The sequence below is a fragment of the Rhinopithecus bieti genome, unplaced genomic scaffold, assembly GCF_001698545.2.
Source record: "Rhinopithecus bieti isolate Rb0 unplaced genomic scaffold, ASM169854v2 scaffold_1673, whole genome shotgun sequence".
Lineage (NCBI taxonomy): Eukaryota > Metazoa > Chordata > Mammalia > Primates > Cercopithecidae > Rhinopithecus > Rhinopithecus bieti.
The window spans coordinates 1,356,908-1,384,290 of NW_016804690.1; the positions used below are offsets into that span (position 1 = coordinate 1,356,908).

The window sequence follows — 27,383 nt, forward strand, 5'->3', positions numbered from 1 at the left end:
TCACTGCAGGAGGAAGAGAAAGAGGAGACGTGGAGAAGTGGTGCTGACCACATTGGCGTGTTGAACACTGCACATTTATGTGGGCCCCAATGTGCCTGGCGCGTACACGCGACCGGATCCCTGCCGTCAGGTGTAAACATGCAGGAGGCTGGCAGATGAGTTAGAAGAGCAAGGAGGCGCAGCAGTTGGAGGTGTCGAAAGAGGGTTTGAAGAGAAAGCCCGGAGTGCCTGGAATGGTGAAGAGGCTGACACCGTGAAAGGCAGGGACGGCTCAAGGGCACTTTCAAGGCCATCAGGGAATGGTGTGGAGAAGTGAGCGTGCACAACAGCTGGAGGGGGCGGTTGTGAGGAGGGTCGGAGAGAAGGCCCTCCTTTCACCGGTAGAGGGTCGTGACTGCAAGGTGTCCAGGTTCTTGGGGTTTTGAACAAAGAATGGGACAAAACGCCCAGCAAAGCAGAGTGAAGCAACAAAAGAATAAAAGCAGGGATTTATTGAAAACGAAAGTACACTCCATAGTGTGGGAGCAGAGCCAAGCAACGGCCGGCTCAGGGGCCTGGATGCAGAATCTTCTTGGGTCCAAATACCTGCTAGAGGTTTCCCATTGGCCACTTCATGCTCACCTTATGTAAATGAAGTGGTGGCCCGCAATCAGGCTGATTGGTTGCAGAAAGCAGCCGACCAGAGGCTGAAGTGAAGTTACAAAGGCCAGGCTCCTGTGCAAATACCTGATTGGTTGCAAAAAGCAACCAATCAGAGGCTAGGAAGAAGTTACAGTTATTCTTCTATGCAAATGAAGACTCGGCAGGGAATCAGTCTGATTGGTTGTGGACAGCAGCCATTCAGAGGCTAGAGTGAAGTTACAAAGTTGTAAATGAAAACTCAACCTGCAATCAGTCTGATTGGTTGCAGACAGCCAATTTCCCATCTGCTGCGCAGAAAAGGACAAAGGGAGTAGCGTCTGGTCCTTTTGTTACTTAGGCGTGGAAAGTTTGGGTTTTCCTTTCAGTTTAGTTCTAGGATGTCAGCGTGAAACAGCCTTAGGTTCCCTGCTTCCAGACCCTATTCTGCCTCACTCCCACATCGTTCCATTGTCAGGAATAAACGACTCTGGGGGTAAGGTGGACCTCCAGATGAAGATGAAGGTAGAAGGGGAGGAGAGGCTGAGAGGCTAACCTGCCACTGGGACCCAGGGCCAAAGCCCTTTATGATTGAGGGAAAGTGACCACAGATCAGCAGATGATGGCTGAGAGATGTACTGGAACGGGACCGTGGTCCGGTCCTGAACAACACATGCAGCCATGCCCAGAGATGCTAGGTTTAGAGGCTAACATGCATTAGACAGAGCTGCTTGGCCTTAAGTTACTTAACTTCTCAGGGCTTCAGTTTCCTCATCCGTAAAATGGTACCTACAGTAATAGTACCCAGTAATAGTACCTACAAAAGACTGGGAAGATGAGCGAAGGGAGGGAGCTCCCAGCTGTGCGGGGAGGAGTGTACAGGCGAGGGTAACCCACCATATGGTATTATAGGGATTTGTGTCTATTTCTGTCCTCCCTCCAGACTCTAGCCTCGTGGTTCTCAGACATGGGTATGCATCAGAATGACTCAGATGCATTAAAAACACTGCCAGGTCTGAGCCCCAGAGCTTCTGATTCAGTGGGGCTGGGATAAGGCCCAGTAATTTGCATTGCTCGCTAAGCCCAGGTGCTGCTGCTGCTGCTGGTGGTGGTTCGGAGACTGCAGTGAGGGCACCACTGCTCTGGAGTCTGTAGAGCCCCAGCAGGGACTGCTGTTGAGGAGAGACGGGCACATAGTGGGAGTAACTCTAGGACAAACAAAAATTCCAGATACAGTGCAAGAAGAGGTAGTGCTGAATGAAAAAGCGATCACTCCAGCAAAGCTTTAAAGTCATGGTGGTTTATAAAGGAAGTTAGAGTTGCACCTGGGGAGCAAGTGCTGAGGTTAATGGCAGTGCAATCCCCTGTCTGTTTTATTGGAACTGTTGTCAGAAGCAGAATGCTGGCCTGGAGGGACTGTGGCCCTAACAATGTTTTGGACTTGACAATGCCCATTTGGTGGGCATGATTCCAGTGGGATGCTATATTATGCATCTAGAGAATGTATTTGTCCTGGAAGAGTTCACTTTGTCCACTGCCCTCGAGCCTTTACCCAAGGCTAAACCCACATTCTGTACCCACATTTGGAGTTGGTCCAGGAAGTTTATACATGTGTGAATTTGGAGAAACTCTCTCAGACACCCATTTGGAAGTGAATTAGTGTTTTTCTCAGACAGTGAGTCCTCCATGCTTGCTGTTCCAATGGCCCTCCAGGTTTGGGCCCAGCACCTACCAGGAGAAGCATCCCCTCTTGTAGCTTCCACCTGACCACAGCTAACCCAAGCCCCACTCAGAACCCCAGGTCTGCCAGCGAGCCTGTGACTGGAATTATCTGTTAGGGATCAAGCATTAACTTGGCACAGCAGCAGCCCTGGTGCAGCTGGAGGCATCCGCATGCTGTGGTGCCCCAGGAGCAGAGGCACCCCTGAAATGCAGGCTGTGTGTTTGCTGCAGAGACACCATGGCCCATAACTCCCCAGGCGTAGGTGAGCAGCTCTGCTGTCCAGGCAATTAAGTCAAGAAAGGGAACCAGCCCAGCTAATGGCTGGGATTAAAGCTAAATGAATTCAGCTCAAATGAAAGGGATACTGACCCTTCTCCCTCTGGTCTCATTATCTTAATTAACAGTGCTTGGCAGGAGTATTGAAGCCTGCATTGATTGTTCTGTTTCTGTTTTTCCCCCTCAAAGCCCTAGATACAAGTTAAATCAGCCTTAATAATAAAAACCCAATACTCAACAGCCCTCAGATTTTCTTACCAGCCCTCCTTCATCTAAGAGAATCACTTGGTTTCTGAGTTGAAGGCGATCCGTTAGACCAATACTTCTCAAAGCATGGCCTGAGACCACTAACATCAAAGTAACTGGGATACGGATATAAAATGCACTTTCCAGGCCTCAGAGGCCTGTGGAACTGGAATATTGGGAAGTCAGGTTTGGGTATTTGTAGTGGGTTTTTGGGTTTAATTTAATTTTTTAAATTGTGGAAAAATAGACATATAATTTTCATTATATAAAAAATGTCCATTTTAGTAATTTTTAAGCAGACAGTTCAGTGACATTAAGTACATTCACCTCTGTTCGTCTCCAGACGTTTTCATCATCTCAGATTGAAACTCTGCCCATTAAACACTAACTCCCCATCCTTCCCTTCTCCTAGCCCCTGGTAACTTCTGCTCTGCTTTCTGTCTCTTTGAATTTATCTGTTCTAGATATCTTTTTTTTTTTTATACTTTAAGTTCTAGGGTAGATATCTCTTATAAGTGGATTCTTGCAATATTTGTTCTTTTGTGACTGGCTTACTCAGTATAATGTCTTCAAAGTTCATCCATCTTACACCATGTGTCAGAATTCCATTCCTTTTTAAGGCTGAAAAAATATCCTATTATATAGACAACAGATTTTGTTCATTTATTCATTCATTGGTGGACATGTGGGTTGTTTCCACCCTTTGGCTATTGTGAGTGATACTGCTATGAATATTGGTGTGCAAATATCGTTGAGCTTCTGCTTCCAATTCTTTTGGGTGTACACCTAGAAGTGGAATTGCTGGGTCATGCAGCAATTAGTTCTGTGTTTCATTTTTTGAGTCAGTACTGTTTTTAAGCAGCCCACGTGGTTCTGAGGCGCAGTCAGGGTTGCAACCAGAAGACCAGGTGATCAGACTCTCTGCTGGTGGAATCACCTGAAGACTCTGAACAACCCCAGATGCCCAAACCACACTCCACACCAACTAAATCAGCCTTTCTCAGATGGGACCCACACACTTGCATTTTTTTAAAGTCCCCTGGTGATTCCAGTGTGTAGTCAACTTTGAGAACCATTGGTTTCCATCAGTGATCCTCAAATTTGAGTGTGTATAAAATTCACAGATACAGATTCCTGAGAGATACACAGATTCCTGAGAGAGCACACCACCTCCTCCCCCCGCCCACCACCACCACCACCACCACCACCACCAACCCCAAAGAGGCTCATTTAATGCATCTGTGGTCAGTCTGGGCTTCCTGGGTCTGAAGACTTCTCAGGTGATTCTAATCTGTAGCCAAGGCTGAGAGCTACTAATCTTGTTCAGTCTTTCAATGAAACATGAGAACACTGAGACTGTGAGGAGTGACGCGCTCTGCCCAAGTCCCTGAGCTCATTAGGGTCTGAGTCTGCACTCATTCCCAGGGCTGATTTTCAAGACAGTCCCACAGGATCTCCATACTCTGCCTCGCAGGTGCAGGGGGTAGAATCATATATAGAACCTGCATCTTTTCTACTCTTAATTTGAACTGTAATCCTTGAATTAGAGTATAGTCAGTGCTGCTATAAGGCTTGTTTTGGAATGTAAACTTGTTTCTAACATGATTGATGTATTAGGGAACAATATTAATGTGTTGGGAAGATTATTGATATGCTAGAGAATAATATTAACATATTCAAGAATGTGAATTTCACATTTGCTTATGTGTAATTTCTTGCATGTAAAGGCAGAAAACTGCACCCAGCTGTGCCAAAACACAAAAGAATATGAAATGCCCAGACCCGCGACGACCCAAAAGCAACCACCAGAGTCCAGAGACAAAGCCAAGCGGCAGGGATCGCTTTATTTCGAGTTCGAACTCGGACCTCTCCGGCCAGGCGTCAGGTCCTAGGGAGAGGCCCCGAGCTCGGTGCTCTGCCGTCTTTTATAGTCAGACACAAACAAGTAACAGCAAGTTACAGAGTCACTGGGGATTTTACAGTTGTAGGTTTACAATTGGCTGACATTTAAAGTTGAACATTAGTCAGTTGTTCATTTGTTCCCGCCCTTTGACCAAACCACAAACGGCCGTTGCTCTGCTAGGGACTTTGCAGATAACTTTGTTGTTTTGCATTTCCTGACTTTTCTGACCTCTGATATTCAGTATTTTCCACTTCTCATTTCCCCTCTCTCTAGTACCTGGAGAGCCAATCTTGGGTCTTATACGTCTGACTCGGAAGGCTCGGTGAGTACAGGTTGGTACTGGGCTCTCAGGACCATAAGCTGGACAGTGTTGAGTCTTTCTTTTATAAAGTTTGTTAATCTGTTTATTATACATGGTCCTATAGTGAGTAAGAGAAGTATACTTATGAATGGTCCTATGAGGGGCACTAGAAGGGAGTACATGGAGGAATTCCACCAGCTGTTGGCAGCAGAGGTGAATTGTTGTTTCTGCAATTCTAGGCTGAGTTTATGTAGTTGTTGAACTCGCGTTTCTACGAGTCCAGATTCATTTATGTAGAAACAACAATCTTCTCTGAGGAAAAGACAGGTCCCTCCTTTTTCGGCCGTTAACAGGTCTAGTGCACGGCGGTTTTGTAAAGTAACTTGGGCAAGGGAAGTCAATTGTCTCTGTAATGAGGCAAGGGATTCGGCGGAAGCTTCCATAGCTATGGAGAATTGATGAGAGAGTTTTGCAGTGCTGATAAGGGAGTGACCTAAAGCTCCCCCGGCTAGTCCTGCAGCAACTAAGGACGTGGTGAGTGAGACTCCGGCTACTAGGGGGAGGAATATAGCTCGTTTTGGTCTAGGGAAAGGGGCGGAGTCCCACCTGGAAAATTCTGCAGGGGTGCGCAAGGTTAGTTGGGGGACTAGCGTGACAGGGAGACACAGTAGGGTTATAGTGGCCTGAGTGGAAAGGTTCTTATATAGGGTCCCATTGCACCAGAAGAAAGAACCGGGAGGGGCAAAGAGGGTTGAGTTGGGAGTGGAAGTTGTATTACAGAGGGTAGTGCCGGCATTTGAATAACAAAAGGAAACTTGTGTCTGTCCAGGGTTTAGGAACAAGGGGACGTCAGGGATCGGGGGTGGTATGTGGCTATTGTTAGGGTTTAGGCTGAGAGAAGCGTTAGACGGGCCTGGAAGTGGAACTGCGGTTAACGGCGGTCGCCCTAGAGCCGCGCAGAAGAAGCATGCAGAGAGATTGCCTAGGCCAGTGGCGTTTGCGATTTCTAACCCTTCTCTTAATAGGGATAACCAGGAAAAGGGGCGGGTAGGAGTTAAAGTTGAAAGCTGGACATTTAATTCCCTTTCCTGGTTCTGTATAGCCGCGTGTAGGGTGGTCTGGATCTGAACAAGGGAACGCCAGAGAAAGAGACGGCTACTAGGCCAGGTAGTTCCTGAAGTCAAGTACATAGCCCCTTTTTGCTGGGAAGTCCAGCGGGAGTCCCAGGGGTCCCAGATAACCCAGGTGTAGCCTGATGTGGTTTTAAAGAAATTGTGTGACTGCCACGTTTGACTGGATAGGGACTCAGAAGTTTTTAGGATTTTAACGGTGTGGATTTTGCAGGACCTATATGGACAGCCGACACTTTGTTCTACCCATGAGTTATTACAATAAGAGAGTGTTTGGTCAAAGAGGAAACAAATTGCGGGTGCTGCTTTTCCTGGCTGGTGTTTAAAATCAGTGAAATTTAGATGGATGGGAGTGCTACAACCCCCAGGGGGACAGTCAGCAGTGCCTAATACATAGCCCTTTTGTTCTGTCTGAGCATAATTGGTCCAGTTCTCAGTCAGGAAGAAACGCCAAGCGAAAGGGGATGTTGCCGGGTTCGCCTGGGTCTCCCCACAAGGGATCCATAAGAGTAGAAGAGTTATAAAGGAGGTAGGTGTCATAGTTACAGTTTAGGTTGCTGACGGCGTAGAACAAGTTTTAGAGGGTTTTCTTTGGTCCGGTCAACTGTCCAGGTTGCTGCCTCTCCCGTCGAGGATGTAACAAGGTCCGAGAGCGGGTCTATAGGCTTGGCGTGGGTGTGATGAATCCAGGCGGCGATGCCTTCCACTTTGAGGGCCGTAGGCGTAGTCAGGATCACCTGGAATGGTCCTTTCCACCGGGGTTCTAGGGTTTCTTGTCGGTGGCGCTTGACGAGGACCCAGTCTCCCGGTTTGTATTGATGTGGAATGGGTGGAGGCCCAGCTTCATATAGTTCTTTTAGCTTGGGCCAGACTTCCTCATGAACTCTCTGTAGGGCTTGTAAGGAGAACAAAAGTTCAAGACCATTATCTGTGTCAGCTTTGAGGAGATTGTCTTTAAGGTTAGGGAGGATAGGGGGTGGTTTGCCATACATTATTTCATAAGGGGTAAGTCCTAGTTTATAAGGAGAGTTACGTGCCCGGAACAGAGCGTAGGGGAGGAGGACTACCCAGTTAGCGCCAGTCTCCATGGTCAATTTAGTTAGGGTCTCTTTTAATGTTCTATTCATTCTTTCTACCTGACCTGAGCTTTGGGGTCGATAAGCACAATGTAGTTTCCAATTAGCCCCAAGGATGGAAGCCAGTCCCTGACTTACCTTTGCGGTGAAGGCCGGCCCATTATCCGACCCTATCATGACTGGAAAGCCGTACCTGGGCAGGATTTCTTCTAGGATCTTTTTGGCCACAATCTGTGCAGTTTCTTTCTTTGTCGGAAAAGCTTCTGCCCATCCTGAGAATGTATCTATAAAAACTAGTAAATATTTGTATCCATATTTTCCTGGCTTTATTTCAGTAAAGTCAATTTCCCAATATATACCAGGTCTATCTCCCCTGTGTCTTTTTCCCGTGGTCTGGGTCCCGTGACTGGCGTTATTGAGTTGACATACTACACAGTTTTTAACCGTGGCGTCTACTTTTTCAGGGGCGTTTTTAATTTTTAGTCCAGCGTGTTGAATCAAATCTAACATCCGCCGCGGGCCCAGATGAGTGCTTCGGTGGATTTGTGCTATTACTCGCTGCCCCAACCTGTCCGGGAGAATGGTATTGTTGTTAGAATCTTTCCACCACTGATTACTGACCTGTGTTCCGGGGAGTTTACTTATCCACTGGAGGTCTTCTTCTGAGTATTCTGGGTGAAAGGGCAATTCTCTGGGCCCGGGATCAGGCAGCTGGAGGGCCAGCAGCTGAGGAGTGGTTTTAGCCACGTCTTTTGCAGTCTGGTCAGCCAGGTTGTTTCCTCGAGTGACTGGGTTAGTGGCTTTTTGATGTCCCGGACAGTGGACGATAGCCAGCTTTTTGGGTTCCCAAAGGGCAGCCAGAAGATTTAAGATTTCTTCTTTATTTTTAATGTCTTTTCCTTCAGCTGTGAGAAGCCCCCTCTCTCTGTATATAGCCCCATGTATGTGGGCAGTGGCAAATGCATACCGGCTGTCAGTATATACTGTCAGTTTACGGTCTTTGCCTAGTTTCAGGGCTTGTGCCAAGGCTATTAACTCAGCCTTTTGAGCCGATGTTCCTGGAGGTAAAGGCTCAGCCCAAACTATCTCAGTCTCTGAGGTTACCGCCGCCCCCGCATACCTCTGTCCTTGGTGAACGAAGCTGCTTCCGTCAGTGAACCAGGTGAGGTCTGCATCTGGTAGCGGTCGGTCCTGGAGGTCTTCTCTGACTCCATGTACCTGGGCTAGTATTTCAGCACAGTTGTGGAGCGGCTTACTTAAGTCTGGGTCTGGCAGCAATGATGCTGGGTTTAGGGTTGTCGGGGGCTTAAATGTTATTCTGAGGGGGTTTAGTAACAGCCCTTGATAATGGGTAAGCCGAGCATTGCTGAGCCATCGGTCAGGGGGTTGTCGGAGGATGCCTTCGACAGCATGAGGGGTGGTGACTTGTAATTCTTGGCCCATGGCCAGTTTGTTAGCATCTTTGACCATCAGGGCCGTTGCAGCAATCATCCGGAGGCAAGGAGGCCATCCTGCAGCTACCGGGTCCAGTCTCTTTGAGAGGTATGCAACCGGTCTGCGCCAGGGACCTAAATTTTGAGTTAATACTGCTTTCGCTATGCCCCGGCTTTCGTCCACGTATAAGTGGAAAGGCTTAGAGACATCCGGAAGACCCAGCGCGGGGGCCGAGAGCAGAGCAGTTTTGATTTGCTGGAAAGCTTGCTCAGCCTCTTCAGTCCAATTGAAGGGCTGCTGCTCTTTGGTAGCCTGATAGAGGGGTTTTGCCAGTTCAGCGAAGCCAGGTATCCAGAGTCTGCAGAACCCTGCAGATCCCAGGAACTCTCTTACCTGTCGTGTTGACTGCGGTCTGGGGATCTGTAGGACAGTTTCTTTTCGAGCATTTGTTAGCCAGCGCTGTCCCCCTCTAAGTAGATACCCCAAGTAGGTTACCTCTGGCCTGCAGATCTGGGCCTTTTTAGCTGAGGCTCGATAACCCAGGTTTCCCAAGGTTTTCAGGAGGTCTTTGGTTCCTTGGATGCAGGCCTCTGGGGACGTTGCCGCTATTAAGAGATCATCAACATACTGCAAGAGAGTTATACTGGGGTGTTGGCGTCGGTACTCACCCAAGTCTTCGTGGAGGGCTTCATCAAACAGAGTTGGGGAGTTTTTGAATCCTTGTGGCAGTCTGGTCCACGTCAGTTGGCCACTTATGCCTCTCTCAGAGTCTGTCCACTCAAAGGCAAAAATTTCCTGGCTTTTAGGGGCTAAAGGCAGGCTAAAAAAAGCATCTTTTAGGTCTAGAACAGTATACCATTGATTTTCAGGACTCAAGGTACTCAGGAGGGTGTATGGATTTGGCACCGTCGGGTGTATGTCCATTACCCTTTTATTGACTTCTCTTAAGTCTTGTACCGGCCTATATTCTTTACTGTTGGGTTTTTGTATTGGTAGCAGCGGAGTGTTCCATGGTGAGTGGCAGGGGCGTAGGACTCCATGATCTAGGAGTCGGCGGATGTGTGGTATAATTCCCTCTTTGGCTTCCAGGGCCATTGGGTATTGGCGCACGCGAACAGGGTCCATCCCGGGCTTAAGCTCAACAAAAATGGCGGGACGGTGCTTTGCTAGCCCTAGCCCTCCTGTTTCTGCCCAAGCCTCCGGGAAGTTCTGGAGCCAGGAGTCTATATTTTGGTTAGGAGGCGTTAACTCCTGGTGAAGCCGGTACTCATCCTCTAGAGTTACGGTAAGAACAGATAGTGGCCTGTTTTGGGAGTCAGTCACTTTGGGCCCTTCTGGTTGAAAATGGATTTGTGCCCCCATTTTTGTCAACAGATCTCTCCCCAACAGGGGACAAGGGCTGTCAGGGATGACCAGGAAGCTATGGGACACTTTCCCGGTTCCCAAGTTTACTGCTCTCTGGGTTGTCCATGGATATTTCTTGGTTCCTGTGGCCCCTTGAACCCAGGAGGAGTTGGAAGATAACTTTCCATAGGGCTTGACTAAGACCGAATGTTGTGCCCCGGTATCGACCAGGAACTGGACCGGGGACCCCTCCACTTGTAAAGTTACCCTAGGTTCGGGGAGGGGATCCGAACCCCGTCTCCCCTAGTCTGTATCTTGGGTAACTAGTATCGGCATAGATTTGGGCTGCCATTGTCCTTGGCCTGGCTGGCGCTGTTTCTTTTTGGGGCAGTCTTTTATCCAGTGACCAATTTCTTTACAGTATGCACATTGGTCTTTACTCAGATTGCGCCTAGGGGCACGCGTGGATTGGGTGCTTCCTGGCGGTGGTTGTTCTTTTTGGATGACCGCCGCCAGGACTTTGGTCATTTTCTCAGTGGCCCTAATTTGTCTTTCCTCCGGAGCATCTCTGTTGTTATAAACTCTCTGTGCTATGCGAAGGAGGTCCTGGACCTGTTTTCCCTCCAAGTCTTCTAATTTTTGTAGCTTCTTCTTAATATCTGGGGCCGCCTGGTTGACAAAGGACATAACAACTGCTGCCTGATTTTCAGGTGCCTCTGGATCTATAGGTGTATACTGTCTAAAGGCTTCCATTAGTCTTTCTAGGTAAACAGTGTGGCTTTCTGTCTTTCCCTATAAAACAGAATATACCTTAGCCAAATTAGTGGGCTTGCAAGCTGCAGCCCGGAGACCCACCATTAGAGTCTGGTGATAAATGAGTAACTTTCCCCTACCTTCTGCTGTATTGTAGTCCCACGTTGGCCTGGTCAAAGGAAATGCTGCATTAATGAGGTCAGGGTTTGCAGTCGGTTGACCGTCATCTCCAGGAACCAACTTTCTAGCCTCTACCTGGATTCTTTCCCGTTCCTCCGTTGTGAACAGAATGCAGAGGAGCTGTTGGCAGTCATCCCAGGTAGGCTGATGAGTGAACATGACACTGTCTAGAAGGGCTGTTAAATCCTTGGGGTTATCAGAGAACCAGGCGTTCTGAGTTTTCCAGTTGTACAGGTCACTGGTAGAGAATGGCCAATACTGGAGTCTAGGGTTACCTGTGTCATCGGGGGGTCCTATTTCCCTTAAGGGGAGTGCTACAGTGGAATCGGGAAGTCGCGGAGTTGCCTCGCACTGGACACGCCCACGTGTTCGTCCCGCTGGCCCTCCTGAGCCATGCTCACTTTCAGTTTCCCCTGGCACTGCTGCCGCTTCTCGGCCCTCATGGCTTCCTGGGAGTGCGGCCGGTTGGGCTTGGGCATGGGGTCCAGGAGGGGGATGATAAGGCGGGGGTTCCAAGGATACGAGGTCCTGGCTGTCAGGCAATACAGGGGGCAAGGGGGCAGTTGGAGTTTTTGGTCTTTTGGTGGTCCCATTTGGCTGCGCGACTAAGGTTCAGAAGTCAGCAGAAAGGGAGCTGGCCACGGGGATGGATTTTCCACCAGATCTTGCCAGACCAAAACATAGGGGATCTGATCTGGGTGTCCCGAACGAGCTGGCAGGAAAACCCTTGATTTTACCTGGAGGATAATGGGGAGGCAAAAGGTTCTCTCGGCTGGCCAGCCTATGCCGAAGGTGGGCCACTCAGAGTGGCAGAGGGTTATTAATTTTCCCTTTTTAAGTTCTATACTGAGATCATGTCCCCTTGCTCTCACATCTTTAAAATTATTGACAAGGAGAGAAAGTGGCGTGGTCTGGGAGTTGCCCATTCCGAGGAAGTCCTGTTGATAGAAGATGGGTGGTAAGGGATATTAGTGCCTGGTACAGGACTGGCTCCGAAGCTTCTGTAAATCAAGGTAAATTAGTAAGAGGCGCGCGACAGATAACTTCCAACAACCAAGATATGTTGATCGCTAGCACGTCTCGGGCTTAGGACCCGACCAGAAGCAGATGGGCCACAGAATACAGAGCCCCAGATGAGTACCGGAGGATGTCTCCTACCGGCCTCCACTGACTCTCCTATAGCGTGTCCGCCAGGACTAGATCAGTCTCATATACAGACCCCGCGGGATTATTCAGAGGCAGACAGACAACATATAGACAGAGCCGGCTTACTTTTGCGATGACCCGTTGGCCTGGGGTCTGGTGGGCTTAGGGGCCATCCCTGACGAGCCCCCAAATGTAATGCCCAGACCCGCGACGACCCAAAAGCAACCACCAGAGTCCAGAGACAAAGCCAAGCGGCAGGGATCGCTTTATTTCGAGTTCGAACTCGGACCTCTCCATCCAGGCGTCAGGTCCTAGGGAGAGGCCCCGAGCTCGGTGCTCTGCCGTCTTTTATAGTCAGACACAAACAAGTTACAGCAAGTTACAGAGTCACTGGGGATTTTACAGTTGTAGGTTTACAATTGGCTGACATTTAAAGTTGAACATTAGTCAGTTGTTCATTTGTTCCCGCCCTTTGACCAAACCACAAACGGCCGTTGCTCTGCTAGGGACTTTGCAGATAACTTTGTTGTTTTGCATTTCCTGACTTTTTCTGACCTCTGATATTCAGTATTTTTCCACTTCTCAAATATGCAAAATACACCTCCAATATTAGTCAGCTACCTCATTCTCCATGTGTGATTTAAGCCACATGCACCCACATCTGTTACTGTAACTTCCCCTCTGATATCAAATAACCCTTCTTCCCCCATTCACAATAACTCACTGGCTGGGTGCTGTGGCTCACGCCTGTAATCCCAGCAATTTGGAAGGCCGAGGTGGATGTCAGGCTTCTGAGCCCAAGCCAAGCCATCACAGGATGCCCTGTGACTTGCACGTGTACGCCCAGATGTTCTGAAGTAACTGAAGAATCACAAAAGAAATGCAAATGCCCTGCCTCACCTTAACCGATGACATTCCACCACAAAAGAACTGAAAATGGCCAGTCCTTGCCTTAAGCGATGATATCATCTTGTGAAATTCCTTTTCCTGGCTCATCCTGGCTCAAAAGCTCCCCACTGAGCACCTTGTAACCCCACTCCTGCCTGCCAGAGAACAACCCCCCTTTGACTGTAATTTTCCTTTACCTACCCAAATCCTATAAAATGGCCCCACCCTTATCTCCCTTCTCTGACTCTCTTTTCGGACTCAGCCTGCCTGCACCCAGGTGAAATAAACAGCCATGTTGCTCACACAAAACCTGTTTGGTGGTCTCTTCACATGGACACACATGACGGTGGGTGGATCGCCTGAGGTCAGAAGATCGAGACCACCCTGGGCAACTTGGTGAAACACCATCTCTACTAAAAATACAAAAATTAGCTGGGCATAGTGGTACACACCTGTAATCCCAGCTACTCAGGAGGCTGAGACAGGAGAATCACTTGAGCCTGGGAGGCGGAGGCTGCAGTAAGCTGGATTGCATTCCAGCCTGAGTGACAGATCGAGACTTCATCTCAAAAAATAAAAATAAGATAACTCACAAGCTGCAACCCTTCAAATGCCCACTTCCACAAGCAAACTGCAGGTCATTTTCAAAGTCAAGTGCTGTATTTATTATGCATTTTTAAGCATTTAACTTGGCTAAAACTGTGCTACCATAAGGGGGGTTCCAATCCTTTCTTCTTCTTTCTTTTTTTTTTTTTTTAGAGTCTTGGTCTTGTCACCCAGGCTGGACTGCAGTGGCATGATTTTGGCTCACTACAACCTCCATCACCTGAGTTCAAGGGTTTCTCCTGATTCAGCCTCCCAAGTAGCTGGAATTACAGGCGCCCACCACCGCACACAGCTAATTTTTGAATTTTTAGTAGAGTTGCATTTCACCGTGTTGTCCAGACTGGTCTCCAACTCCTGACCAGTTTTTAGTTTGCATTACTCAATCTCATCACCTACAAAAGAAACAAACACTGGCCAGGCACATGTCTGTAATCCCAGCACTTTGGGAGGTGGAGGTGGGCTGATTGCTTGAGCCCAGGAGTTCGAGACCTGTCTGGACAATATGGCAAAACCCTGTCTCTACAAAAAAAGTGCAAACATTAGCTGGCATGGTGGTATGTACCTGTGGTCCCAGCTACTCCGGAGGCTGAGGTGGGAGGATCACTTGAGCCCAGGAAATTGAGGCTGCAGTGAGCTGTAATCACACCACTGCACTCCAGCCTGGACAGCAGAGTGAGACCCTGTCTCAAACAAAACAAAATAATCACAGACTATGTAGGTGGAAAGAATACATAGGATTCACAGAATTCCTGGCTTTCATCATCAGAGTGCCTGTAAGGAATGTGGAAAAAGACCTGGAAGCTTTACCTCTCGGCACTGCAGAACTGTCAGACCCAGGCCTCCGTTTTATAACAAATATTTGAAATGACCTCTTTATTATTTTGAAATGACATTCATAGATGTAACATAATCCACCTACATGCATAATTTTATAGAAATCAATATACTGTCCTAACTGGGATATAAAAAAGAAATAAAAGGGGAAGTAATTTATAATGAGTTGGTGCATGTCTCAGCATGTGAATGCTTATGTGCAACTAGAAGATGAAATGAGTTAAACACTCACACCTACTTATAAAGAAGATGCTTGGATTTAAGAGAAGTAAGATAATATTCAACTGACACTTCTTAAACATTTTTTTCCAAGGCAGGGTCTTACTCTGTTGCCCAGGCTGCAGTGCAGTGGCACAAACACAGCTTACTGCAGCCTCAAACTCCCAGGCCTCAGCTATCCTCTCACCTCAGCCTCCCGAGTAGCTGAGACTACAGGTATGCACCACCATGCCCAGCTAATTTTTGCATTTTTTTGTAGATATGGGTTTTTGCCATGTTGTCCAGGCTGGTCTTAAACTTCTGGGATCAAGTGATCTACCCGCCTTGGCCTCCCCAAGTACTGGGATCACTGGAGTGAACCTCCACACCCTGCCTCTTCTCAAACTTTTGTATTACACTTGACATTTTGAAATGAGGACTAAGTAAATTTGCTCACACATAAATGCTGTCACCATATGGTGCAGACAGGTACAGTGTGTGACATTGTTTGACTCTCCACAGAGGCACTGGCCACCATGAAGTGATTTTCTGAAATGCTGAATAACACTGTCAACAAAAAAGAGTCAGACTCTGTGAAATATTTCAAGAGGTTTATTCCAAGCCAAATGTGAGGACCACAACCTGTGACAGCCCCAGAAAGTCCTGAGGACATGTGCCTAAGGTGTTGGGGCTACAGCTTGGTTTTATATATTGTAGAGAGACACGAGACATCAATCAATCTATGTGGGGTATGCATTGGTTTGGTCTGAAAGGGAGGATAACTCAAAGCCTGGGGCTTCCAAGTCATAGATGGATTAAAAGACTTTCTGGTTGGCAATTCGCTGAAAGAATTAAGTTTTTATCTGAAGTCCTGGAACCAAGGGGTTGTGAAGAAAGGTTCTTATGCAGATGAAGCCTCCAGGTAGCAGGCTTTAGAGAGAATAGATGGTAAATGTCTCTTTCATGAGAACTGAAAAGGTGCCAGACTCTTAATTAAATCTCTCCTGGATCAGGAAAAGACCTGGAAAGGGAAGGGGATTCTCTACAGATGTAGATTTTCCCACAAGAGACAGCTGTGCAGGGCCCTTTCAAAATATGTCAAAGAAATATTCTATTTTGGGGTAAAATACTTAAATTTATTCCAGATCCTGCTATCTGTTGTGTATTTTATTTTATTTTATTTTATTTTATTTTATTTTATTTTATTTTTGAGACAGTCTCACTCTGTTGCCCAGGCTGGAGTGCAGTGGCATGATCTCTGCAACTTCTACCTCCTGGGTTCAAGTGATTCTCATGCTTCAACCTCCCAAATACAGATGCCACCACCCGGCCCAGCTAATTTTTTATATTTTTAGTAGAGACGGGGTTCCACCATGTCAGCCAAGCTGGTCTTGAACTCCTGACCTTAGCTGATCCACCCACCTTGACCTCCCAAAGTGCTGGGATTACAGGTATGAACCACTGTGCCAGGCCTATTGTGTTGGTATCTTATTGCTACAAAGAGTCTGTTCTATCAGTCTGAAGATGTCTGTTTTAATGTTAATACTGGTCAGTTGTTCCTGAATTCCAAAGGGAGGAGGGTATAATGAGGCGTGTCTGACTCCCTCACCTTTCTCATCATGGCCTGAACTAGTTTTTCAGGCCCCTTCTCTTGGCCAAGAGAGGGGTCCATCAGTCAGTTGGGGAGCTTAGAATTTTATTTTTGGTTTATAACACTTTATAAAGGTCCAAACTAAACAAGGTACAGTCTTTCCTAGATTGACAATTACCTAGACTGACATAGTAGTTGCATTCCTGAAAAGTTCAGTATATATTAAAACAGCGCAAGCAAAAAAGCTATTTTTTTTTTTTTTTTTTTTTTTTTTTTTTTTTTTTTTTTTTTAGCATTATAACCACAAAGTTACATTTCTGAGGTAATTTGAGCAAGTTTTTGACCCTTAGGGACTTTGGGCAGGACATCCTACAGCTGTGTGGATGCTGGCCGATTCTGCATGGTACAGGACTGTCATGCACATGTAAACCAAAAATTAAATTCAAAGGCCCCACAACCATCTGAATGGACTTTCTTTCTTTCTTTCTTTCTTTCTTTCTTTCTTTCTTTCTTTCTTTCTTTCTTTCTTTCTTTCTTTCTTTCTTTCTTTCTTTCTTCCTTTCTTCCTTTCTTCCTTTCTTCCTTTCTTCCTTTCTTCCCTTTCTTTCCTTTCTTTCCTTTCTTTCCTTTCTTTCCTTTCTTTCTTTCTTGATGGAGTCTCTCGTGTCACCCAGGCTGGAGTGCAATGGCACAAGCTCAGCTCACTGCAACTCTGCCTCCTGGTCAGGTGATCCGCCTGCCTCAGCCTCCCAAAGTGCTGGGATTACAGGAGAGAGCCACTGTGCCCGGCCCATCTGAATGGACTTCCTTCTAGGTCAGGGCACTCAAAAATTTAACTTAAAAGTCTGGTTTAGGCCATGATGGAAGTGGGGGCTGAAAATGCCTCATTATACCCGCCAACATTAACATCAACACAGACCTTAGGTCTGATGAGAGGCATTTACATTCTGTTCTCTGTAGCTGGCTACCTGGAGGCTTCATCTGCATGATCAAACTTTGGACTCCACAACCTCCTATCCCAACCCAGACATTCTTTCCTTTTGAGAACTCTTTTTTTTTTTTTTTTTTTTGAGATGGAGTCTCGCTGTATCACCCAGGCTGGAGTGCAATGGCACAAGCTCAGCTCACTGCAACCTCTGCCTCCTGGGTTCAAGCAACTCTCCTGCCTCAGCCTCCTGAGTAGCTAGGATTTCAGGCACACACCACCATGCCTAGCTAATTTTTGTATTTTTAGTAGAGATGGGGTTTTGCCATGTTGGCCAGGCTGGTCTCCAACACTGACCTCAAGCAATCTGCCTGCCTCAGCCTCCCAAAGTGCTGGGATTACAGGCATGAGCCACCACACCTGGCCTCTATTGATAACTCTTTCAACCAATTGCCAATTAGAAAAATAATTTTAAGTCTACCTATAAATTGAAAGCTCCTCCCCACCCCTCAAGTTGTCTCGTGCTTCTGGACCAGACCAATGTGTATCTTAAATGTATTTGACTGATGTCTCATGTCTCCCAAAAATATATAAAACCAAGCTGCATCCTGACCACTTTGGGCACACATTCTCAGGGTCTCCTGAAGGCTGTGTCATGGGCCATGGCCCTCGTATTTGACTCAGAATAAATCTCTTCAAATATTTTGCAGTTTGGCTCTTTTCATTGACATACATTATTATGCCATCCTGATTACAGGGGGGATACCCACCCCTGTTACTGCGACAACCAAAAAGCAAGCCTGCAAATTTACAGCTTCCTAGAAGGCAGCTGTCCCCATCAGAAGCCACTGCTTTTAGAGAGTGTTACAGATAAAATGCACTGAGGCAAAGGTCCTTGAACAGATCCAATCCCTTTATCTTTCTGTTGATGGCAGTGTTGTTCATTCAACATATTCAACATACTCTTTCCTTTGTTTTTGGGAGCACCATGCTTCTTTCTAACTGTTTGATGTGTGGAGAATATAGTCTACCAGGGGACAGAGATGTTAAGTATGATAAATAAGCAACCAAATAGACAAGACAATTAAGGGCTGTGATCATTGCTTTGATGGAAATAAGATGGTTTTTTGAAAGAGTAACAGGGAGGGGGAGTTATTTCAAATGGTGTGTGCAGGAGAAGGCTCTGAGGAAACACTGGTGTGAGATCCAGTCGCAGTAAGAGCAGAGAGAAGAGGGTTCACATGGAGGAGGCAGCACGTGCCAAGATCCTGAGACTGGAAAGAGTTTGGAATGACGGACCACATGTGTATTCCAGGATGGCTGGAACTTCCACCCTAGGACCTTGGTGCTGGCCGCTCCTCTCCCTCAAACACTGGGCCTCTCCACATTTTTCCTTACTTCCTACAGACCCCTGCCCTAATCTCATTACATCAGAGACACCTTTCCTGTCTCCTCTCCATAAATAGCAGCCACCACCCCAGCCCTGGCACCCCATCTCCTTTTACCCACTTTGCTTTCCTCCATTGCACTTACCTCCATCTGTCAGTACATATTTCCTCTTCCTTTTGTTGTCTATCACCTCTTCCGTCCACCAGAATGTAAGCTCCATGAGGGCAGGCTTGGTCCATTTTGTTCACAGCTGTATCTCCAGCTCCTAAAACAATGCCCAAGGCTTGGTGTGCTGGCTCACGCCTGTAATCCCAGCACTTTGGGAGGCTGAGGCGGGCGGATCACTTGAGGTCAGGGGTTGAAGAACAGCCTGGCCAACATGCTGAAACCCCGTCTCTAGTGAAAATACAAAAATTAGCCGGGTGTGGTGGCACACATTTCTAATCCAAGCTACTCAGGAGGCTGAGGTGGGAGGATCACTTGAACCTGGGAGGCAGAGGTTGCAGTGAGCTGAGATAGCACCACTGCACTCCAGTCTGGGTGACAGAGTGAGACCCTGTCTCAAATAAATAAATGATAAATAAAACAGTGCCTGACCCATAATAGGTACTCAGCAAATTTTTTTTAGTGAGTTATTGAGTAGAAAAACTATTCAAGATAATGTTGACAAGACAGTCAAGAGCTGAATCATGTAAGTCCTCGTAGGATTTTATTCCAAGTACAGTGGGAAGGAAGGAAAGGGCCCTGTACAAAGAGGAATGATATCAACTAGATTATGTTTTTAAAAGATCATGCTGGCTGCTGGCTGGAAAATGAAAGGAAGACCAGAAATAAGAGAGCCAGTGAGGAGTCTCCAGTCTGGCCCACACAAAGAGATGGCGGTGGCTTACAGTAGGGCAGTGAATAGGCTTGGGAGGTGGCACCAAGAGGACTTGCTGATGGATTGGATATGGGGGTGATGTTTAAAAGAATGAGGGTGACTCTGCTATGTTGTCACCCTGAGTCTCTGGATGGATATGGTGAAGCCATTTACTAAGATGAGGGAGAAATTCAGAGTGGTGATAAACATTCTCACCAAGTTTTTCCTAACAATTATCAGATGCCTGAGTTTGATATTTTGAGTCAACCCAGGCATCAATGCCTACTTCTGATTTACTGTAGCTTGTGTGCCACGGCCTCACAGTTTCTGTGGAAACCCCACCATACATCAGCCCCAACACAAAGCACAGCCTCGTTAGAGATAGCCTACCTCCAGCACCGTGACTGCTCCAGGCTTAATCTCTTCTGGTGTTGACACCTTTGCCAGTGATGTTGTCTCATGGGATCATAGGATTCATGCTCTTTATAAACCATTGCCTTCTTCCTGTTTCTTTCATTTATTTTTCTTCTCATTCACCTGCCCTCTGAGCTATGTAACTCTTCCTTTACCTTCCAACAGAGGCCTTTCGTTACATTTAGAGCAAGTGGAATGCATAGCAGGCACCAAAGATGGAGGTGCTATGCAAATAACAGACACCAAGCGCTCTGTAGGTGGGGTTCTTGTGTGTTTTCTCTTCATAGCACCCAGCACAATACTTGGAACATAAGCCAGACACATTTATTGAGCACCATTTCTGCTGCATCCATGAAGGAAACACTCAACCCACCCAGACAGACAGTCAGCTCCCCCACTGGACTTAAGCAAGTGGGCCAGGCTCTGTTTATTGTTGTACACTCACACTCACACAGCTGCCAGGCGAGCACTAGGCACTTATCACACTTTTATTAAGCCCATCACATCTGACTCTTTGTAGGGATGCCAGAAAGTGCCTGATTTCTGCATGGTGGGATGGACTGTGTGTGGAGTAAGGTCAGATAAACAGAGATGGGCCAGTAGCCTAGACAAGTTAAGGGAGAAAAACAGTGAATTTATTTTCCACTCATCAGCCGAGCTTTCTGTGGGCTAGGAATGGGGTGCCTGGCTGAAGTGAAGCAACACTGTGTCTCTTCCTGCTGTTTTCTCCAACTCCCCTCAGCAAATCATGAATGAAAAAACTAATGAATGAACAAACGTAGAATTATTATAAGGATTAAGTGCAGGTGGGGTGCAGTGGCTCATGCCTGTAATCCCAGCACATTGGGAGGCCAAGGTGGGAGGATCACTTCAGCTCAGGAGTTCAAGACCAGCCTAGGCAACAAAGTGATACCCCCATCTCAATTTTTTAATTTTAATTTAGAATAATAAATAAAAAATTTTTAAAAGATTAAGTGAAATGTTTTTTAAGTACCTAGAATAGTGCCTAGTATATAGAGAATTCAACATAAGTGTTTGATAGAAAGAGAGCAAGAATAGGCCAGGTGTGGTGACTCATACCTATAATAATCCCAGCACTTCAAGAGGTTGAGGCGGGCAGGTTGCTTGAGCCCACAAGTTGGAGACCACCCTGGGCAATGTGGTGAAACCCCATTTCTACTAAAAATGCAAAAATTAGCCAGGTACAGTGGCACATGTCTGTAGTTCCAGCTAATCAGGAGGCTGAGATGGGAGGATGGTTTGAACGCAGGAGGTGGAGGTGGCAGTGAGCTGTGATGGTGCCACTGCCCTCCAGCCTGGGAGACAGGGCAAGACCCTGTCTCAAAAAAGCAGAAAGAGAGTAAGAATAGCTTTGTCTGTATCTGCCAGCAGCCACGTTTGTGGAGTCAGAGGAATGAAGGGGTCAAAGGGAGCAGGAACATCATAGAGAATACCCCCAGGATCTGAAGACCCCAGTGCAATACCTCGAGCTTAAATGCCTGTGTTTTCATTCTCCCTTCTTCTCCATAGGATCATGGGAGACCACCTGGACCTTCTCCTAGGAGTGGTGCTTGTGGCCAGTCCTGTGTTTGGATTTCCTTCCTGCTCCTTTGATGGCCGAATAGCCTTTTATCGTTTCTGCAACCTCACCCAGGTCCCCCAGGTCCTCAACACCACTGAGAGGCTCCTGCTGAGCTTCAACTCTATCCGGACAGTCACTGTTTCATCCTTCCCCTTTCTGGAACAGCTGCAGCTGCTGGAGCTCGGGAACCAGTATACCCCCTTGACTATTGGCAAGGAGGCCTTCAGTAACCTGCCCAACCTTAGAATCTTGGACCTGGGAGGTAGTCAGATATACTTCTTGCATCCAGATGCTTTTCAGGGACTGTTCCATCTGTTTGAACTTAGACTGTATTTCTGTGGTCTCTCCGATGCTGTATTGAAAGATGGTTATTTCAGAAATTTAAAGTCTTTAACTCGCTTGGATCTATCCAAAAATCAGATTCATAGCCTTTACCTTCATCCTTCATTTGGGAAGCTGAATTCCTTGAAGTCCATAGATTTTTCCTCCAACCAAATATTTCTTGTGTGTGAACATGAGCTCGAGCCCCTCCAAGGGAAAATGCTCTCCTTTTTCAGCCTCGCAGCTAATAACTTGTATAGCAGGGTCTCAGTGGACTGGGGAAAATGTATGAACCCATTCAGAAACATGGTGCTGGAGACACTAGATGTTTCTGGAAATGGCTGGACAGTGGATATCACAGGAAACTTTAGCAATGCCATCAGCAAAAGCCAGGCCTTCTCTTTGATTCTTGCCCACCACATCATGGGTGCCGGGTTTGGCTTCCATAACATCAAAGATCCTGACCAGAACACATTTGCTGGCCTGGCCGGAAGTTCAGTGAGACACCTGGACCTTTCACATGGGTTTATCTTCTCCCTGAACTCCCGAGTCTTTGAGACACTCCAGGATTTGCAGGTTCTGAACCTTGCCTACAACAAGATAAATAAGATTGCAGTTGAAGCATTTTACGGACTTGACAACCTCCAAGTTCTCAATTTATCGTATAACCTTCTGGGGGAACTTTACAGTTCCAATTTCTATGGACTACCTAAGGTAGCCTACATTGATTTGCAAAAGAATCACATTGGAATAATTCAAGACCAAACATTCAAATTCCTGGAAAACTTACAGACCTTGGATCTCCGAGACAACGCTCTTACAACCATTCATTTTATTCCAAGCATACCTACAATCTTCTTGAGTGGCAATAAACTAGTGACTTTGTCAGAGATCAACCTTACAGCCAACTTCATCCACTTATCAGAAAACAGGCTAGAAAATCTAGATGTTCTCTACTTTCTCCTACAGGTACCTCATCTCCAGATTCTCATTTTAAATCAAAATCGCTTATCCTCTTGTAGTGGAGATCAAACCCCTTCAGAGAATCCCAGCTTAGAGCAGCTTTTCCTTGGAGAAAATATGTTGCAACTTGCCTGGGAATCTGAGCTCTGTTGGGATGTTTTTGAGGGACTTTCTCATCTTCAAGTTCTGTATTTGAATAATAACTATCTTAATTTCCTTCCACCAGGAGTATTTAGCCATCTGACTGCATTAAAGGGACTAAGCCTGAACTCCAACAGGCTGACAGTTCTTTCTCACAATGATTTACCTGCTAATTTAGAGATCCTTGACATATCTAGGAATCAGCTCCTAGCTCCCGATCCTGATTTATTTGTATCACTTAGTGTCTTGGATATCACTCATAACAAGTTCATTTGTGAATGTGCACTTAGCACTTTTATCCTTTGGCTTAATCACACCAATGTCACTATAGCTGGGCCTCCTGCAGACATACATTGCGTGTACCCTGACTCGCTCTCTGGGGTTTCCCTCTTCTCTCTTTCCACAGAAGCTTGTGATGAAGAGGAAGTCTTAAAGTCCCTAAAGTTCTCCCTTTTCATTGTATGTACTGTCACTGTGACTCTGTTCCTCATGACCATCCTCATAGTCATGAAGTTCCGGGGCTTCTGTTTTATCTGTTATAAGACAGCCCAAAGACTAGTGTTCAAGTACCATCCCCAGGGCACAGAACCTGATATGTACAAATATGATGCCTATTTGTGCTTCAGCAGCAAAGACTTCGCATGGGTGCAGAATGCTTTGCTCAAACACCTGGACACTCAATACAGTGACCAAAACAGATTTAACCTGTGCTTTGAAGAAAGAGACTTTGTCCCGGGAGAAAACCACATTGCCAACATCCAGGACGCCATCTGGAACAGTAGAAAGATTGTTTGTCTTGTGAGCAGACACTTCCTTAGAGATGGCTGGTGCCTTGAAGCCTTCAGTTATGCCCAGGGCAGGTGCTTATCTGACCTTAACAGTGCTCTCATCATGGTGGTGGTTGGGTCCTTGTCCCAGTATCAGTTGATGAAACATCAATCCATTAGAGGCTTTGTACAGAAACAGCAGTACTTGAGGTGGCCTGAGGATCTCCAGGATGTTGGCTGGTTTCTTCATAAACTCTCTCAACATATACTAAAGAAAGAAAAAGAAAAGAAGAAAGACAGTAACATTCCGTTGCAAACTATAGCAACCATCTCCTAATCAAAGGAGCAATTTCCAACCTATCTCAAGCCACCAATAACTCTTCACTTTGTATTTGCACCAAGTTACCATTTTGGGGTCCTCTCCGGAGATTTTTTTTTTCTTTTTGCTACTATGAAAACAACATAAATCTCTCGATTTTCATATCAACACCATGTTCTGTCTCACTAACCTCCAAATGGAAAAAAATAGATCTAGAAAATTGCAGCTGCCCTTAGAGATTCCCAGTCTCCATTGGTTTTCTTTCAGATCCAATAATACTGTTCTGTCCTGCTGTGTTGATTATGGAATGTATCCCTAATCATGGGAAGGACACTTGGGAGAAGCTGCAGATGGCTGACGTGCTTTCTCTAGCATTCAGGTCAAAAATGAGATGGTCCATGATTCTGGGTTCTCTGTGTTCTGCAAAACAACATTAAGTAGAAAACAAACAGAAGCAGAGGCACATTTCCTTCTTTTGCCACAGAAACAATGCCACTGTTAAGTGCAAGTCACGCTTTGTCTTGTAGATAAGAGGTGGCCCCAAAGAAGCTGGGATGAATGAGAGTCACTCCCTCTCTTGTGGCTGTACTGCACTTCATGTTCTTACCTTCAGCTTCTCCAGGTCTCGCCCTAGTGAGCCAAGAACTTTCTTTCACATGCTGCCTTTATTTCAGCCTGGCCTTCAAGACCTTCCATGATTTATCACCAACCTATCTTTTCAGCTTTATTTCCTAGCACACCTCATTGATCAGCCGCTCAGGCTGTTGCATGAAAAATACGGACTTTGCACACAGATCCTGGGTTGAGTTCTGAGTCAGCTGTGTATTAGCTGTGTAACCTTGGCCATGGTATGCCCTTGGTGGGCCTACATTTTCTCACATAACAGCATCTATGTCATGGAATTCCTGTGAAAATTAAATTGGCCAAGGATGTCAGGGCCTCTCAGATCTTTTCCTTCGTTGCCCTAATGACCACAAGAGAACACATACACTGAAGGCCTTCTGGGGGCAGTCGCAATTTCATTGAAGTTGTATTTTTTTATCTTAAATGAAATCTATGTGTATTTTCCATTCTGTTCCTTTTTTCATGTTTATTAATATAGAAATGTGTTTTTGCAAAAGGACTAAGAACATTTAAAGCAAGGAAACTGTGCCAAAATTACCCCATAGCTTCACACACTGCCTCCTCCAAGTCCAGCATAACTCCGGGTCACTCCTCAGCTCTCCAGACTGTCACCTTCTTCCCCTCACTGGGCCCCTCAATCCTGGCTCCTCCAATACACACACACACACACACACACACACACACACACACACACACACACGCTATTCTCATCCCAACTTCTTTCGGCCACTTAAAATCAATGAGACTGAGCTTGCCCTGCACCCAGTGATGACATTATTTTCATGCACACCATGCAGGCCCCACTCTTCCTCTTTCCTCTGGATTCTTCTCCCATCTCTGCACATCCATCCTACATGTTCAAAATCCAGCCCATGAAGCTCCCTGGGATCCCTCCAACCCAAAGTTCTGTCTCCCTTTTGTGAAAACTCTTGACACTTTATCTGGCCTTTTAAAAGTAGCTCTTACTACCACTACCTGTCTTCTTTGTTCTAAGCCTGCCTGGCCACCCACCTCTCTAGAAGATAAGTTCCCTGAGGAAAGACCTTGTCTTCTGTGTCCTGCCCTCACTGGCTATAGCAGATCACTTATGTTTTTGGGACCATTCATGAGTTTCCCACCTATACATCTGCCCATGCTTCTTCCTCCCCATGGAATTTCTTCTCCCCATCCTACCACCTGTCTGCCTGGTGAATTTCCTTGATTAGCACGACTGCCCATCCCTCACGACCCCAGTGACAGATTTTCTGTCACAGATACATGACATTGCATTGCGCCAGTGTGTTTGTGTATGTGTGTGAACGGCTTAGTTTGTGAGACACGGCAGTCAGGACCTTGTCTTGTTCATCTGTGTATCGCAGGCCCATTATGGTGTCTGGCCCACAGTATGTGCTTAATAAATGTCTTGTGGATCAATGAAGTATATTGGGAAGCCCAGCTTTCCTCATGTCAACACCTGCTGTTATTAGACTTTCCACAGGAGGCGCAGGGAGGATGAGGGCCTGAAGGAGCAAGATATCCATGGAGGTGCTGAGTGGTGAGCTGAAGAGGGCAGGAGACCACAGGCTATCAGACACCCCTGAACACCATTTCAAATGGCTAGGCGTGGCACAGGGCTCCTGGGTAGTCGGACAGTGGCAGCCTAGATAAGCAGCTGGGAGCGGGGCTAGAATGGAGAGCTGAAGGGGTGGGGAGGAAAACAGAACCCACATGAATTTGCAGTGAATAAGGTCTCCTGGAACCTTGTGCTAAGAAATACAGTAAAACAGGGCCAGGCACTGGTGGCTCATGCCTGTAATCCCAGCACTTTGGGAGGCCAAGGTGGGCCAATCACTTGAGATCAGGAGTTTGAGACCAGCCTGCCCAACATGGTGAAAACCCATCTCTACTAAAAATACAAAAATTAGCTGGGCATGGTGGTGCATGCCTGTAATCCCAGCTACTAGGGAGGCTGAGGCAGGAGAATTCCTCGAACCCAAGAGGTGGAGATTGCAGTGAGCCAAGATGGCACTATTGCACTCCTGGGTGACAGAGTGAGATCCTAACTCAAAAAAAAAAAGGAAAAGAAAAAGAAAGAAAGAAATACAGTAAAACCAAACAAAAGTATACTGTGCCAGTAACAGGCATAACTGCAAATCAGGAAGACTGGAAAGACCACTCTGCCTCGGTTCATGCTCTCCTGTCCCACCTGCTGTTCAGCCATGGTTTTCCCCCAGCTCTAGGGAGTGCGCCACCCAGGACACTGAAGAAATCTCCTGGTCGGAACAACTTGTAAGAAACTCCTAGGGAAAGGGGTTTCCTAGTCTGGCTAGGGGTTGGAGGTAGTGCTACAACAAGGACTTCCCTTGGTTTGGGTGACCATCGCTATGACTCTGTTTTCCAAACCAAACCTGGGACACGTAAAATGACAAGAGCAGGTGTATTTACAGGAAGAACAAGCTGAAACACAGATAACTCTCAACATAGGAAAGAAGTCTATCCCACAGCCTTTTCTAATCTTCTTATTTAAAAACACAAATTATAGGTAATTTTGTAATGCCCAGACCCGCGATGACCTGAAAGCAACCACCAGAGTCCAGAGACAAAGCCAAGTGGCAGGGATCGCTTTATTTCGAGTTCGAACTCGGTTCCCTCCAGCTAGGTATCCGATCCTAGGAAGAGACCCCGAGCTCGGTGTTCAGCCATCTTTTACAGTCAGACACAAACAAGTTACAGCAAGTTACAGAGTCACTGGGGATTTTTACAGTTGTAGGTTTACAATTGGCTGACATTTAAAGTTGAACATTAGTCAGTTGTTCATTGGTTCCCGCCCTTTGACCAAACCACAAACGGCCG

The 27,383-nt window shown here is 46.6% G+C and overlaps 2 protein-coding genes across 8 annotated transcripts in view; one reads left to right on the plus strand and one right to left on the minus strand.

Moving 5' to 3' along the window:
• Nucleotides 1-24,995, plus strand: part of TLR5 (toll like receptor 5) — a 40,922-nt gene extending 15,927 nt beyond the window's left edge. Inside the window, exons 3-5 of one of the 7 annotated variants that reach the window (XM_017869961.1) lie at nt 5,040-5,098; nt 10,962-11,123; nt 21,365-24,995. In XM_017869961.1, the coding sequence (XP_017725450.1) occupies nt 21,369-23,945 (2,577 nt within the window). In that variant the 5' untranslated portion in view covers nt 5,040-5,098; nt 10,962-11,123; nt 21,365-21,368 and the 3' untranslated portion in view covers nt 23,946-24,995. Of the gene's footprint in view, nt 1-4,853; nt 5,099-10,961; nt 11,124-21,364 lie in introns of those variants that run through there. The other 6 variants (XM_017869960.1, XM_017869964.1, XM_017869963.1 and 3 more) reach the window with 6 other exon arrangements.
• Nucleotides 5,050-6,682, minus strand: LOC108528252 (endogenous retrovirus group FC1 Env polyprotein-like). Its single transcript, XM_017869967.1, has 2 exons — nt 6,597-6,682; nt 5,050-6,262 (listed from the first exon to the last, which is right to left on the minus strand). Exon 2 carries the CDS (start codon nt 6,255-6,257, stop codon nt 5,064-5,066), a length of 1,194 nt encoding a protein of 397 aa, XP_017725456.1. The 5' UTR covers nt 6,258-6,262; nt 6,597-6,682; the 3' UTR covers nt 5,050-5,063.
• Nucleotides 24,996-27,383: the final 2,388 nt, after the last annotated feature.